Raw genomic sequence first — 17974 nt, 5'->3', positions numbered from 1 at the left:
AAGGTGTAATATGATTAAATACAAAAACCGTAAAAAGACCGATACAGAACAAACATCACTAACTATGTAACATTTAAATCCATGTCATGTGATATTTCAAACAGGGAAAACATGGTTTATATATTGGTTGAAACTAGATTTTTAACTTAATATGAATAGTTTCGAGCGCTCTTAGATCAGAACTTTGTGATTTGGAAATCATACATTTCCTTACCGTAGCTTTTAAAGAAGGCACGTAAACTAAACTAAATGAAATGAATAGAGAAACAAATTACAAAGATAATGTTTATATGTTGATATGGAATTGATATCGTCGATATCGACATGTTAAACAGACGACCCATAATAAACTAAATTTTCTTTATAGATAACTCTAGCAGATAGACATTTGGAACATAATTTGTCGATATCGACTCGCTGTCGTCAATATCATCGATATCCACAACTGTATAAGATGAATATAGTATAAACTCATCGAAAGAATACATTAGTTGAGGAAATTTTTAAAAGCCTCATTGGAAATCCTACAATGTATCCTTATTTTACATTGCTTAGTTGTAAAATTTAATGAAGAACATAAAAATAATAAACTATATAAAATGAATAGAAAAAAAATCATGGAGAATTTTCTAAATGTCGATATCGACAGTTTAAATAGATAAACAAGGAGAAACTAAATTGTTTTTTTTGACAACTGTATCAGACAAACATTTGGAAATTAAATTGCCGACACATATAGTAAACGGTGCATATTGATATCGACAATACATCATGGGTTAGGCATACCTCGCTTACTTACCTGTTGGTTATTGTAGTAGTGTTATTATAGGTATAGAGCATTTGGTCTTCCTAGTGACAGAATGATATTATTCAGAATCAGAATCAGAATAATTTATCATATTGTCACATACCAATATAAAACACATTGAATACATGTTTACATATTATGCATTTAAAAATTAGATATTACAATTAAAATATTGGTACCCGGCCAAATTACTGACTTATGAGACACTTTAAAAATAACACATAGTATAAACAGTTAAAACGTAAGCACTAAAAACACATTTACACACAATACCTTTTTCGATAAAACATGTTATGTAAAGTGTTTTACTAAAAATGATTGAATTGCATCATTTGACATTAAGAAAATCAACTTGTCTTGTAAATCAAGACCGTTAAAAGTTTAAAAAATATCACCAGATTTTTTCATTAAATCATATCTTAAATTTGAATAAAAATCGCACCCTAACAAAAGATGTTTTTCATCCTCAATACAATTTTTTGTACAATATATACAAGTACATTCATTTAAAGGAATTTGTTGGCCTTGTGTATTTACCCGTTTCAACTGCAAGTGGTAAACAGCTAAACTTCTAAAATTTGACAAAACACGTCTATGCTGCCTATTACGAACTAGTTTTACACATAAAAGAACTAAATTCTAATCATTTTTATACTCCCTATAAATACGTAACTTATTATCGTTACCTTCATTCCTGTCATTGAACAATTTTTCAACCCACTTAGTTTAATCTATTAGTGAAGTATCTCCGATGGGAACTGTGACTCTTTTATCGCATATAAGTTTTTTCATATGCTATAAACGCAGTTTCTGACTAAAAGAGTGGTGAAAGATACCAAAGAGATATTCAAACTCATCAGTCGAAAATAAACTGACAATGCCATGCCAAAAAAACGAAAAAAGATGAAAAAAAAACAGAACACAAAACACAAAACACAACATAGAAAACTAAAGATTAATCAACACGAACCCCAACAAATACCGGAGGTGATCTCGGGTGATCCGGAAGGGTAAGCAGATCAGCTAAACTTCACAAAAACTCAACGAAACACTATTGATAGATACTATTGAATATCTGCAAATGTTTATACGACATATTCTCTCTACCATGGGCTATGTCACAACGAGAAAATAGTTTTTTAGTTGTCAATCAAATAGAGCATAGTTAAGAGTCCGGTTACAGACCCAACACATAGATATCATAGATAGAATCGTTGTAAGACTATTTACAAAAAGAAAGCAAGAGTTAAAAACACAATTTAAAACATAAAACAGATTTGTAATAAATAATACATTCTATGATAAATAGCAGTTTCCCTTACAAGTTAAACTTTTGCTGGAGCGTTAGAAAACATCAATTTTGAAATATTTGCATGAATATCTATACACTCTGTGTGCTATAGAAAAGTTCTGAAACATGTACTTGCATTAATTTTAAGATGTGTGCCACTTTTTTTAATGAATTCATGCGATATCATTTTGGTAGAACCGATGCGAAATTACAATCTTCTTGCGTTTATTTATAAAACCGGAATTGGAATATGCATTTTACATAAAAGAACTATATATATTGCAACAACACTCCGGCATCCGTTGAGGAGGCCCTTCGGAAGGTAAATTTTCGACCTTACATAAATTGTCCATTTTCTGTGATATGTTATATTACAAATTATTTTTTTATTTAGAGAAAGGGGATGGTCTTCTAATCCTCCGATCACTTTGCCGCGGGAGGAGGAATTATTGATTGTATAATCAATTTGTTATTGTCCTGGAACCTCACATTGACCAATCAGTCATCAGGCCTTCCGTCATTAGAGCAAACAGTACGACGGTACTTTGATTATTTACCTTGATCATGGAATTTTCTATAGCTAGCTATAAAACCATGTTTAATCCACCATTTTCTACATAAGGAAATGCCTGTACCGAGTCAGGAATATGACAGTTGTTTTCCATTCGTTTGATGTGTTTCAGCTTTTAATTTTGTCATTTGATAAGGGACTTTCCGTTTTGAAATTTCCTTGGAGTTCGGTATTTTTGTTATTTTACTTTTTTTCATGGCATTTTCATACCAAAATAAATGATTAAGTGACCTTTTCTTCCATTGTAATGCTTGTGTATCCTTTCTTTGACGAATATATATGTTTCGTTAATTGTTTTCATTTGTCATAAATTAGACCGTTGTTTTTTTTTTCTTTCGTTTTAATTGATTTACATCAAGTTTTATGTCGGGGCCTTTTATAGCTGATTATACGGTATGTGCTTTGCTCATTGTTGAAGGTCGTACGGTGACCTATAATTGATTTAATCCAAGTAGTTTTGACTCCGTTGGATAGTTATCTCATTGGTATTGTCTTTCTAATCTTTCCCAAATTTTTTTATTAGGTCAAATGAAGTCACTGCTTGAGATTGAAATCAATCAAATTGTTGTTGTGAACTCATATTGCCTTTATACTTTTGATGATTAAAATCGCCGATGATTAGTTTTTGTTGCAGTTTTGAACACAACTACCGCCGGCGGTAATATACAAGTTTCATTTACTCTAATTTCAGTTACCAAATTTTGTACACTGATCGAATTTTCTACACTCTTTATGATTCTATTATAATTGAACTATTAAATTTATCATTTGCAAGACATTACACATAATCTCAAGTAAATTTTAATTTTAAATTTTTTTTTTTAAAAAAGGCGTTAGAAAATAACTAGTTTTCACCGCCACATATTTCAATATGTTCATGTCCAACGATGGTTGTCTATCTTTGCCTATATATATCCCTTTAGTAGTTTGTTTTTATGTTTGATTTTTTTTTGCCTGTTGAGTTTGACGGAGGAAAGGGTGGTCCTTTGTTAATTGAGTGTTTATATTATATCCTCGATCGTCTATGTTAAATACTTACAACTTCTATAGACACGTGGCAATTTAGAGCTTGGAATTTTGTGAAGAAACTTGTCTATGATTGTTGACAGTTTGTTGACTTAAACATAAATATGTCTTTCAGTCAAGTTTATTGTATTATTGAGTTGCTATTTGATTGAAGCATACAATAAAGATACACTTGTTTTCTATTTTCGACAAATCAATATATATGATATACGTTGTAGTCGTAATTGTAGTCTTGTATTCATAGATCTTTCAATAAACAAACTAATTGGACATGGATTCTAAAAAAGAGTTTTAGATCAAATCATGTTTTGCTTGTAAATATTATATTTGTGTTCGCAGTGTATCGTCAAGTTATAAGTATTCCGATGGGCTTATCCTCTTGTAAAGCTGGACAGTTTAATTACTGCTATATTTGAATTTCAATTCATAGTCAAACATTATTATTATCCAACGAAACACAATATTTGACAGACATATTCATAATATTAAGATGCAATTTTCCCTCTACATAATATTGATTTTTCTTGAAAAATACATTTCACTTTATAAAGTTAGTATGTCCAAAGCGTTTTTCTTTATTTACATTCATCAGGAACGTTCTAAACAAAAACTTGGGGTTTATAATTACTTGAGCAGCTGTTACCAAAAGGGACCTAAACGATAACCAAAATCCATCTACGGCCAACTTTGCCGGACCGTAGTTGCGTAATAATTCCTAAATTTCTTAACGGGAAATTTATGAGATGTATGCATAAATTTTGTCAGTTGCGAAGCACTTAACCACTGCGCTGAGGATACCGTCAACCAGTAGCGGCTTTGAACCAGTGCTAGAAAATAGATTAACAGTTTATAAATTTGGTGCGTCCGAAGCTCTTTTCAGTATTTATCTTCATGAGGAACGTTCTAAATAAAACAGTTGAAACACAGGAATGTATAAAAACTTGAGGAGCTAGATGACCAAAAGGGACTTAAAAAGAATGAATTAAACGATCAAAGTTCGAATTTGCAATGAAGGTGATGGAACCTTAGTTTCTTAATAAATCCTAAATTTATAAACGGAAAATTAAAGAAATGTTATAAATCATGTCAGTAGACTCATGTCAGGGGTGAAGCACTGACTACTGGGATAATGATACCCTACAGGACTAACTATGGCAAGCCGTTCTCGTCAAAACTATGTTTAAACCATTTTTTCGAAAAAAATTACACACTGAGAATTTAAAAAATCACACTGAGATTTAATAACCTTAAATAACACACTGAGAAATTGAAATTACACACTGAGAAATCGAAATTACACACTGAGATTTTATAATTACACACGGAGATTTAAAAATATGAAAAACACACACTGAAAATTTAAAATTACACACTGAGATTTTAAAAAGACACACTGAGATGAAATAAATTGAAAAACACACACTGAGAATTGTTAATTACATAATGAGATTTCAAAAATACACACTGAGATTAATATGCAAATTACTAATGAATATTCATGAGATGAATAATTCAACAGATTAATATCTTGGTCTCCCGAACTCTTGTCATTATAATGAAATGCGGTTCCTACAACCAACATTCGTAATAAATTTCAAGACTTAACAAATTTTTTTGCTAAATCGTATTCATAAGTTTTTTTGCCTATTATTCAGATTATTACTAACAGTATCTCGGGATTTTTGCTTAAAACTGTTTAAGCATGGTCCCTTTTCAAAAGTCTTTCAACTGTTACCCTGATTTCGCCAGGTAATTTTTTATATTTTTGTTACGTATATATGCTATAATAGGCACTTGGGAAAAAAATCACTGCATTGTTTGTATTTTTGCAGATTGTTCCAATGTTTTCTTATAATTTTAATAAAGTTTTTCACCATTTGGTTATATTTTGTAATGAGAGTAAGTGGGTATTTTTCTTGTTCTATTGGTCTTTAATAACGTAGTTTTTCTATACGTTGTATTATTAATGTTTTTTATAAAATATTTAGCGCCAAATTGAAGGACTAAAGAGTTCTGTCCCCTAATTGTTTTAAGCTTGTAATAGATTCAGATTGATTATGCTAATTAGATATGTGCGCATAAAAAGTGCGCACAAATCTCAGTGTGTAATTTTATAAATTCTCAGTGTGTGTTTTTCAGTTTATTTCATCTCAGTGTGTCTTTTGGAAATCTCATTGTGTAATTTTCAATTCTCAGTGTGTGTTTTTAGGTTTTTCAATCTCAGTGTGTTTTTTTTTTAATTCTCAGTGTGTAAATTTTTCGAAAAATGGTTTAAACATAGTTTTGACGAGAACGGCTTTCCATAGACTAACAGTCCAACAGATGTGTCATCGAATGGGTGCTAGAAAATAAATTACCACTTTATGAATTAATGTAAATTTTCTTTTCATTGATTGCCACGTTGCAATGGCTTCCAATCACTACCACAACTTTCACTAAAATTCCCACAAATACAGAGACTTGTTAAGCAGGTATGATTCCCATAACATGAATTTGATAAAGACAACATTCCCTTACCATAAAGACAACATTCCCTTACCATAAAGACAACATTCCCTTAACATAAAAACAACATTCCCTTACCATAAAGACCCAAATACATCCATGAAATTGACGGATTGGGAATTGGATTATTATGCGTATTTTCAAACTCCACGTTGTCAGCTGATAAGATTCCTGTGATAGTTACACGTGTTGATTGAAACTAGTTTCGTCAAGTTCAATTGCATTATTTCGATTTTGAAATGATTTCAATTTTGCAAGCCTTAGACCATTTATTTCCTTCAAGAACATTGTAGTTCGTTTTTGTTTGAACTTCTTGAATGGTATTTGGACCAATCTTAGTTTTTTTCTCATTTAGATACGTTGTGGTGCGTTTTTGTTTGGATATCGAATGCTCATTTTTCATTACATCTTTTTCTGACTGCGTGGGTTCACGGGGGAACAAATTATTAACATTAGTCCGATCGGAATACGAGAAGGAATTACAAAATAACTTTCCTTTCCAAACTTTACCCCAGATAATCCTAACTGAATACAGAAAAATGAGAATAACAAAACACAATGTGCAGGCTAAATCCAGGACATAGAGCCAAACTAGTTAATTTGATCTGTTAGTTGGAGAAGCGACAAACTAAAACAGGTTTCTTCATTCATGCAGTATTATAGATTAAACCTTACACAGATTTAAGTGCAGTTCTGTAAATGAAGCAAATAACCAAAAAAACTTAACCGTGAATATTTCTTTTTTGGCTATATAAACTTATTTTAATGACAATGATTACAGTTATACCATTGTTGCTTAACTTCATAAAAATATGAAACATTTCTTGTCTTTAAGGGACAGATGATAAGTATTGATACGTTTTTTTCTTTTCTCTTTTGCACTTAATAGTCCTTTCAAGCACTATTTATGTCGTTTCAATATTGGAAATTTGGAAACTACATTAGCCGGTATTAGAGTGTAAGAAGGTAAAGTATGGTTCCCGTGCGGTATTTGAAATACTTTGGTTATACAGCAATGAAATTACAGTTTCATGTTAAAGAATTAATTACCATTTTAATATCAACATTTGCATTTTACTATCAAAAATACATACAGGCGAGACGCATCTCTGTGTCAACAGTTTATACTCATTGTTGAAGGCCATACGGTGATGATTGTTGCTTCCGTCCACACCCTTTGGACTCTGTTGGATAGTTATGTCTATGACAATCATACGTTGTTATTATAGTCGAATGTATACTGAATATTTACGGAGTCAACCCTAATGCACTTGTCTATGAATTGTTTTATCTATATACTGTGTTATATTAAAGTGTTATATATTTTTTCCGAGACAAGTGCCTGTGAGTCAACCAAACCTAAAGAGGTCAAGATGATAGGCTTTAAAGATCATGTGAATATATTCCCAATATATTAAAAAATGGACACGCGGTACAACTCTATTAACCCTAGTTACTCACTTGATAGCGTGTTAGCTAACTTGACTCCTTACAGGATTTTCAGGATATTGTTCCGTGCATTGGAATTGTCGAGAAATATTTATTCCTGCAAAGTCAAGTTTTCACTTGTATATGGCATATTTTCTGCCATGTATGTGACACATGCAATCATCATGCACCGATAAAAATGTTAAGAGCTCTAATTCATTACTCCTGTGTAGTTTAAAGATTAACACTTTTATTTTCAGAGGAGGATAATTGTGAAAAAGGATCACTGATTAGAATTACATTAAAACCCTTTATCAGCCATTTTTTTTGTCCAATCTGAACGAAATATGTTTTTTAAAGTTTATAAGATATCTTATAAAGTTTATAAGATATCTTATAAAAACTAGATTAAATAAGATATCTTATTTATTATATGAGATATCTTGAATTTGGAATAAAAAGTAAAACGGCTTACCATACACATCCCTTATATGTAAATGTGAATTTCCATACATGGAACCTATAAGAAACTATTATCACCATCAATAAAAACTCGTTATAATCCTTATAGAGGATGTCGTTCTAAAGAAGAAATTAAACCAACAGAACAGAAAAAAAAAACTGAACAGTTTCAAAGATAAGAATTATCAAAATGAAATGAGATGAAATAAGACGAAAATGTTATTTCCCTTAGGATTCAACAGATAGTCAATGTGGCATCATGGGAGTATTTTCCACTCGTATCAGAACGTAAAAGGAAAATTTTGGTAAAAAATATCCAAATAATCATTATTTTTAAGTTAGAAATATTTGGCTAGACGATCATGATAAGTATAGTGTCCGGTTGGGATTTTCCGAGTTAATCGGTCCTAGTGAAATTACATAGGATCAAATAGAAACGCATGAATCCCGCGTGTATAATTTCCTTTCAACATTTTTGCATTTTTAAGATTTGTGTTTCTTCAATCTAATATTGACAACATATATTTATTTTAACGTAGACGTCATACTAAACTCCGAAACATATAAATGAACCAAAATTTAAAAAAACATACAGGAATAACAAGGCCAGAGGTTCCTGACTTGGGACAGGCGCAAAAATGCGGCGGGGTTAAACATGTTTTGTGAGATCTCAACCCCCTCCCTATACCTCTAGCCAATGTGGAATAAACAAACACACAGCAATACGCACATTAAAATTCAGTTTAAAAGACGCCCGAGTGCGATGTTAGAATAGGTAACAGAAGAAACTAAGCAAAATGACAATAATCAACATAAATTAACAAAGGACTACTGGCAGTTACTGACATGCCAGCTCCAGACCTCAATTAAACTGATTGAAAGATTATGCTTTCATCATATGAAAATCAAGCACAATTCCTCCCGTTAGGAGTTGAGTATCATACCATCATAAAATATACGAGAAGGACATAACCCGTATCATGCCAACAACTGGTTTTAGAATAAATGTGTTTATTTCCAATGCAAAGACCCTATGAGTAAATCAATATTAATTCCAAAAAATGACATCATGGCTTTAATGACTTGACAACAGTATCGTGTTTCTATCCCATCTGAATAAGTCTTTTTATAGCTTTGGTTAGCTTTTGGGGTGAAGTGACGACATTTTTGTGCTTAGTATAGAATATTACCATAAAAGATGGGATGTGAAATTCATGAAGGTACAAGATCACAAACTACAAAACCAGAGGACAAAAACAAAAGACAGGGTATATCAGGGTCATGTGTTCTAAAATCAAGCTTCATGCTAGTATTCAATAATTGTGATAGATCATTTTTGGGGTAAGATATATAGAGAACTATAACAAATGGTTGTTTTATTTCTGTTGTGCCTATTTGATTGGATTATCTACTTTAACTGTTCAAGTTTGTTATATTTACTACTGGTTATATGTATGATCATGTATGTGCCTATCCTTAGTCAGGAATTGTCGTCCTTTCATATCTTACCGTTGTTCAAAATATTTTTTTTTTATTCTAAGATCTGATTTGAGCAGGCGAAAGTTTCACATTGGTTAACACAATGCATTTATTCAGGTTTATCTGAAATAGTCAACACATGAAATACCAACACTCTCAATCATTTCATGAAATATATTTCAATCCAGTTTCAATAACACTATATTAACTAGTAATCATCTGTTATTATATGAAATTAAAAAAAAAAGTTCCCTTGAAAAACGCAGCCTACGTAAAATCATTGAATTTCTAGACAAAAATTATGTTTGAGTTTTTTCTTATCTTTTTATGCAAAAGACACCGTTGTTTATTTTTGCTTTATGTTAATTTGATATATCAATTATAATCAGCTACAATAATTTCCTTATTTATATTTCAAAAGTGAACTTGTTCTCATCAGATAACATTTATATGAGTATCAGCACTCATAATACAATAACAATGCGCCGGAAACAGGAAAGACTGGGATAATATTAAAAGTATATTGTAAATATAGCGTTTCCTAATGATACAATGAAAGAAACAACATCGGCACTGTTGCTCAGTTAGTCAGAGAGGAGGTCAACAATCTCTATTCGTAAGTACTTTCTTTGTTTTAATCCATGCAGTCATCATGATTCTCTCTCTCTCTTAATCGTGAGTAAATATCGTTTTCCCAGTTTACCTTAAATTTCATCGTTTTCCTCGTCATTTAAAAATATATACAACATGTCAATAAAGATATAAAAAAACAGATTTATTTTTGGAAATGTTCTGAGTATTAAACCTGCAGTTATTAGATTAAAAAGGGATATTTTACGTGTAGCATTTTTGTAGTAATATTATAAAAAGCTTTAAAAACATCTGAGGATACCAAGAAGCAATAAAACATATGAGTCAAAGTTGTACTATCAACATCGAGGTGAAAAACCGAAAAAAAAACTAAACAAAAAACAAACCACTACAAATTAGAAAATAAATAAGGCAAACACGGATCATTCTCCAGGTTGTTTTGACTTTTAATCAGATATTTCCGGCCATTTCCGAGAAATGTTTACCTTTGATTTTTTGAGTGAAGGAAGTGTAACCACGTTTGAGTCATTTAAACTAAAATGACATGCTTTAATGTTTCCATATTTCACAATAACAGTTTTAAATTTACCATGAAGATTGAGCGATGTTATCTCTAATAAAATAAAAAGTGAGAATTTTTGAAACGAAAAATAGGTAAGTCCACGACAACTTGTCCAAGTTTTGTGATATGCGCTTGAGGAACTGACCCACCTTTTCTCTCTATATATGTTTATTATGTTTAATAATAATAATAATAATAATAATATTTATTTAAGATAAAAGGCATGGAATTGACAGACACAATACAAGTAAAATGACATACAAATATAGCATATAGCTATAGACATGAATAGGATTTTACAGTTACAGATATTAAAATGATTTACATTTATGAGCACTAAAAATTATAGTTTTAAAGATAAAATTATGGAAATTTTCATTATTTTAATATTTGACTAGACACTAATATTATTAAAAAGACTAGATTTTCACTGCAGCCTAATACCTTAAGGATGACCCATACAAGTTAATGAAACTTATTTCCAGTGGGGTCCTATTAAGAAGATACTATCAGTTTACACCAAGCTTGACACTTATGAACAACACAAATCATTTTAAATTATCACAGATAAAGGTTCAACATTCCAAAGCCTCAATAAAAGTAGTAAAAAAACAAATTCACTATAAGAGATGGATTTAAATTTATCCATCAAAATTTTTTTAACTTGTACTTTAAAAATATATTTCTTTGAGTAACTTTTAACTATGTCTGGTAGAGAGTTCCAATCTTTTACTCCATTATAGAAAAAGTGGTAGATTTACAACCTTTAATTCCAGGTACATATAAGAATTTATGTTACTAGCTAGATCTTGTGTTAAAAGATGTTTCATTTCTAACAAAATTAGTATGCAAATAATTTGGGCATACATTGTTATAAATATTGAAGACATGATTGAGTCTCAGTTGTTTGAATCTTATTTAAAAAACCTAATTTTTCAAATTCAATATATATATATTTCTAGGATGTAATTGTAGAATAAATCTCACAATCTTATTTTGTGCCACTTGAAATTTATTCTTCATTTGTTTTGATATACCTTCATACCAGCATACCAGCATGCACATGCAGAATCAAAATGACATTGAATCAGAGAAGAGCACAATGTTTTCCTAGATTAAAAATTTAGACACTCTTTTTCTATATAGCCTTTGATCATGTTAACTTTTTTCACTATAGAATTGACATTAAAATCACCAGTCAGAAACTGATCAATTCATACCTGTCAACCTCTGAAACGGAAAATGCAGGTCATGACTTGCATCGAAGAAGAAAATGTCAGGTTGTAATACGTACAGACTTTTTTCAGTTCAATTTTCGGTTTTTATGCCCCCACCTTAGCGAAGGGGGCATTAAGTTTTACCCTTGTCAGTCTGTCTGTCCATATGTCCCAAAATTGGTTTCCGTTCTCTAACTTTAGTTTGCCTCAACCAAATGTTATGAAACTTATACACAATGCTTATTACCACAAAACACAGATCAAGTTTGAATTTTGGTGGTGTCACTTTTACCGTTCTAGAGTAATGACCTTTTACAAATGGAAAAATTGCTGAATTTTTCGTTTCAATTCTCTAACTTTTCGTTTTTTTGTTCTCTAACTTAAGTTTGCCTCAACCAAATGTTATGAAACTTATACATGATGCTTATTACCACAAAACTCAGATCAAGTACAAATTTGGGTAGTGTCACTTTTACTGTTCTTGAGTTATGTCCCTTTATTGCGTATTATGCAAGCAGGGGCATCATCTGTGTCCAATGGACATATTCCCCATTTATTTTATATAATATAAAATATACATGTATGACTGAGTTTCCTGCAAATACTAGTTAACTTAATTATATAGATATTTATCATTAATTAAATATCTTTCTATAGCAATGGCCTCTTTTTGTTTTATTCACACTACTTTTTATTAATGACTGTCATTAACCCCAGCTATACATGTAATTAGAAACCAATTATAACAGCTAATGTGCTATATGCAGGAGGAAGATAAATAGATGGAAGTTGGTGTGTTTCCTTTCAGTGTAATATCTAGAGCATATGGATTTGATTTAAAGCTAATACATTTAAGTGATATTACAATTATTCCCTCCAACAGAAATGTATCAAAAGGTTCAAATTGTTTTAAAATTATTTTTATAGGATAATTCCCCGGATATTCATGATATTTGCAAACAGCAAATCTTTTAATCAGGACACAGAATTGTATGTCAAGCTTGACTGGTTTCAACTTTTCAACAATTGTTACTTTTCAATCAAATGTAATGTTTTGATAGCGTCATCCACACGGTAAATAAGCAAATCCTAAGTTTTGACTTTTCAAATGTTTACCTTTTCAAAGGAAAAAAAAACGATAAAACTGAACGTATATTTGACTTCTAAATACTGGACACAATACCGGTTAGAAATACGGGTGAAAACGGGTCATTTTCTGAAATCCCAGGTTATTTGAATACCCAGCGGGTATTTAAAAAATCCCATGTGAAAGGAAAGGGGAAATTCATGGGTGTAACCGGCAGAATACAGGTCAGTTGACAGGAATGGCAATTATTATTCCCAAATATTTTACAAAATTTTTGGATTCAATATTAATACCATTACAAGAGATAGCAAAATCACCTAGTATTAGCATGATTAGCGACCAAAGTTTTCAACCAGTACAATCACATAGCTATCCAGAAATTATAAAGTTTTCACACTTTGTAGCTTTAATTTTGCCAAGTTTATAGCTGATGACAGAAGTTGAAGTCAGACATATGGGCTGTATTACTCCAAATGCAAGGAATGAATCATGAGGTCAATATGTATGATTTAATGGAAATATGGCGCATAAATGTACTGTTGGCAAGCAGATTATGATATTTAAATTTTAGATCCTTCCTACCTTGTTGAAAATGATAGAGGGGCATCATATATAGTCAAACCTACCTTAATGGTCACCTTGTTTAATCGGTCAGCTGCCTCTAACGGTCAATTTTAGACCTGCCCAAATTTTATTCTATATAACGTAACTCTATTCAGCCCTCACCTGTCTAATGCAGCCAGCGGTGTCCTAATTTTTGCACAAAATTATCATTTCAACTTCTAACAATGTTCATTTTAATGTTTTATGTACCACTATAAATCATGATGAAAAATATATGTGTTCAGTACCTGAAATCAAAATCAGAATCTAAACCCATTTGCAACTAAGATCCAACAATAGTTAGTGAATATGTGAACATATCCCCAGTTAATTTTCAAGGTCTAAATTCATGAGGTCTGGTCAAAGCCTTGTCAACCAGATAAGTTACATTTTAGATGCATAATAAATGTTTTGGTTAGTCTTCTTCAAACTGACTTCATATTCACCATGAGGATTTTGGAGAATTGGAAGGTATAGAAAATGATTTGCCACATTCAAAAGCACCCATTAAAAAATACAACAGATCTTGTACTGAGAAGTTTTTTTTGAATTTCTGCTGTCTGCTGATTAACTCTTGATACAAGTTCTAATGAAAAACTTTTTTTTTTAGTAAAAAAAGGCAAAGTATATGATCAAATTTCGTATGCATTTAGACCTCTTTGAACTGCAGTCGAATACCAAAAAATGATAAATGTAGTATTTATACTTCTGGAGATACAATCAATTGAAAATTTGTCAAAAATGTCAATACATATACATGTATAGACTGCTCGTAAAAGACAGAGAAGATATATGTTTTTTATGGCCGCGCAACAAAGTTGTCTGCTCCATTGATTTTTGCTAAAATTACAGGCTTTGGAATTTGAACATTTCATGAAAATAGCAGTTATACAGACTTTTTTCTAAAAGCCTTCACATATGTGAGTCTTCTATGATGAGTTATGGATCGAGTTAACGTTTGGTTCCGCTCCATTGATTTGTGCTGAAATTACTTTTTTTTTTTACTTTGAAATTTTTTTGAAAATAACAGTTATACAGACTTTCATTCTCAAATTTCCATTCCTAAATATGGCTTCAAGCTTTTTTTGCAAGCTCCCCCATTTGTGTCGTTCTGACACATCTAGTTTCACTTTATATTGTGATTTCACTCAAATCTTACCATAGAATTTTGTTTGACATGTTATTGCTGTAAACATTTCTGTTCTAATGTTATGGAAATATTTGTGGGGTCACCCTATTTGTTTTTTGCCGTAAAATTAGATTTGTCTCAAGATGTAGATTGAAAAAAGGTGTCAAAAGAACAAAATAAAGTCCAATGTTGTAAAGTGATCACACAAAAATTATAGTTTTTCATGTTTTTTTTTAATTTATTACTCATACTTCATACTTGAATGATTTGGACAGCATAGACAAATAAAGGGGACTCCTTTTTTCATATCCTTGAATAACAGAATTTATGCCAGACCTTGCTTTTATTTATGTTTTGTCATAAGAAATATAAGACAATCTCAGTTTACCTCTAATAACAACAAAATATCTGTTTCAGGACTTGCAATGAAGTATGTAATCCTGCTTTGTATGTTTTTGAATGGGTTTGTACAGGACGATTTTGTCAGTGGTTGCTGGGGTTGCTGTGAATGCGGAGGTACGTAAAGTTTAACAAAACTATTTTTTTGGAAACTACGAAATATAAAATGTTGTGTTTTTTGTGTAAATTTACATAATCGATACAAAGGATTCATATATTCTTATGATGAGAACATATAAAACAAAATTTTTTTCTTTTGAAAGAGGAGTTTTGATAGGAACCTTATCTGACCCCTGAAATTTCTCAAATAGTAAAATTATTCAATCCTTTGAAAAATAGTTTTGATTATGTATAATCAATTGATTAATGAATAGGTTAATATAGTCTGTAAACTTTAGTGCAGAATGTATGTTGTGATGATAGAAAAAAAATAAAATAGTCCCAGTTATGAAATGGGTTTGGAGATATGGGATATCCATCCATGGGACATAGTACATTGTAAGTGTTTCACAACACAATTTTCATTAGATTTTAGAAAATTTATATCAAAGGGTTACATCTGCAATATCTTCAATATTTTTCAGAAAAAGAAGGCTGACCAATTTGTGTTGTTTTTTTTGGTGGGGAGTGGGAAGTTATTTTAAATGAAACAGAAATTAATTATCTATAGATTTATACTACTTTTTTATTTACAAATTCAAAGGGGCTAAAAAAGTGGCCTTTTTATTTAATATAATAATTATGGTTTTGTTTCATTTAAGTTTTGATTGTTTTATAATAATATTATATTAATACATATTTCATACAAATAATGACTAGTGATAAGTTCCTCATTTATACAGTTGCTACAGTATGTAAAATACAATCATTCAGCCAGTAAATATTTTCTTGTACGATATATAGGTATAATGTTTTGATAGGTTTTAAAGGAAATCCAATATTCAGTGTCTGGTTGTAACTATGGTTGTGTTTATAATGGGGAATAAGGATAAGGAAATCAAATCAAATCACATGGCTGAAATTAAAAAAAATAATTCATTGCAAAACTTCCCCTCCAATGAGTTACTTTAAAAATGTTTTGTTGTGTGTGTGTTTAAAAAAACCAAAACAAATAATTGTATTTGCTCATAATTGTGCTATTTTGTATTGCCCCAAGAATTTGGCTAGAGACATTGTTAAACTCTTTTTGATATTGGAAATTGATTTTTTCAGCAAATAATAAGGCAACAATAGGGACAAGCATTTACAAGAACAATTGAAAGAGTTTTTGTCTTTCCTTCTAGGAAAGTCGCGGAAAGCGAGACATAGGGATTGCTTTTCCAGGGACGACGATGACTGATTAATTTAGTTTGATATGAACTACTTGTGATAGATCAATGATATTTTGTATGAAGTTGCATTACTATCAGTACATATCAGTTTGATGACTATTTATAGGCCCTGTCCCCTAGGTTATGGTCTAGTGACTTTGAATAAATTAGCAATTTTAAATGTTAAGTTTTCTGCTTTAGTTAGTTTGATAGAACCATATTGAAGGCCGTACTTATATAATTGTTAACTTTTTACATCGCGATGACCGTAAGGTCATTTCGATGTATTGCTATCGCCTAAATTTCCATTATGCAAATTAGTTTTGGGTTTTCAACCGATCTATAAAAATTATAGATCCGCGGTCATTACAAGTGAAAAAAGTGCATTTTTATACCTGCGATTCCGTTCTCCGTTCGTACGATGTTTCAACAAAATATGGAATCATTTCAGTTGTTGATTTAGTGCTGAAAATTTGACTGAATTATCTCTTATTAAATACGGTTTTATATGTTTAATTGGTGTTTACGAAAGAGGTCAGGTGCTCTTGTTCATTCATAAAATTATCGTAAAATCAAAATCACTACACAGGTCACACAGGTTATACGTAGTGTCAAATGATTACCTGTAATCTAAAAATAGACAAACTAACTGACTCCCCTTACTAATGAAATGGACCTGAAATTTATTTCACATGTTTTCGAAATATTGAAGATAATAATAATAATAATAATAAAATTCTTTATTTAACGAAGGTAACACATTTAACAAGATAATTTTTCGCAATGTTTCCTGAAAATTAATAAATATCAAAGCAACATAGAGCTGTTCGTTCTTGTTCGTATAATGACGATTTAATGTCATGTTTGTCTGTGATGACCCCCCTTTTCGGGATTGCATCAGAATTATAGTTATCTCGTATCGCATGAGGATGACACATATCAACTGAGCAATTATGTTCGGGACTTAGTTTTAAGAAATGATGTCAAAGTAACATTATAAAAATATTTTTAGTAAGCTGAAATATATATTATTTTTTACATGTTTATGTCTTGTAAGATATTTTATTTCTGTCCCGTTTTTCAACATTTGCGTCTGGAAAGTTGAAATGTTTTAACTGAATGGTTGATTTAAATTAATTATGAAAATTGTTAAAATTAAATCAATAAAGGAAATTATTGCCCAGTTACAAACACTACCAGGGGATAATCCATAATGATTTCTCTTTGAGTTATATGTTTCAGCACATGTATAATTAACCCCAACTTAACCTGGTAAACTTCTTGTCTCCTTGTGAAATATAAAACATATTAAAAATGATTTCCTGCTAAAGTCTTTTATTGATATAAAGTTAAAACCTTCTTGCTTCTCACTAGACAACACTCCTGTCCTGTCAGGTTTAATTCTTATATATGTGGATGAAAAATAAAAGTCCCCAAAACATTAACATGGCAGCAATTGCTTTTACAGCCTTTAAGGCTTTGATTTTTTTACAGAAGAGTGTCCAC

At 30.8% G+C, this 17974-nt stretch overlaps 1 protein-coding gene across 4 annotated transcripts in view; it reads left to right on the top strand.

The window, feature by feature from the left end:
* Positions 1 to 10050: 10050 nt before the first annotated feature.
* LOC127698655 (uncharacterized) overlaps positions 10051 to 17974 on the top strand; it is a 78628-nt gene continuing 70704 nt past the window's right edge. For 2 of the 4 annotated variants that reach the window (XM_052202262.1, XM_052202234.1), the window contains exons 1-2: positions 10634 to 10815; positions 15177 to 15275. In XM_052202262.1, coding sequence (XP_052058222.1) covers positions 15185 to 15275 — 91 coding nt within the window. In that variant the 5' untranslated portion in view covers positions 10634 to 10815; positions 15177 to 15184. Of the gene's footprint in view, positions 10187 to 10633; positions 10816 to 15176; positions 15276 to 17974 lie in introns of those variants that run through there. The other 2 variants (XM_052202244.1, XM_052202254.1) reach the window with 2 other exon arrangements.

The sequence above is a fragment of the Mytilus californianus genome, unplaced genomic scaffold, assembly GCF_021869535.1.
Source record: "Mytilus californianus isolate M0D057914Y unplaced genomic scaffold, xbMytCali1.0.p SCAF_1, whole genome shotgun sequence".
NCBI lineage: Eukaryota > Metazoa > Mollusca > Bivalvia > Mytilida > Mytilidae > Mytilus > Mytilus californianus.
This window is presented reverse-complemented; position numbering and strand designations above follow the sequence as displayed.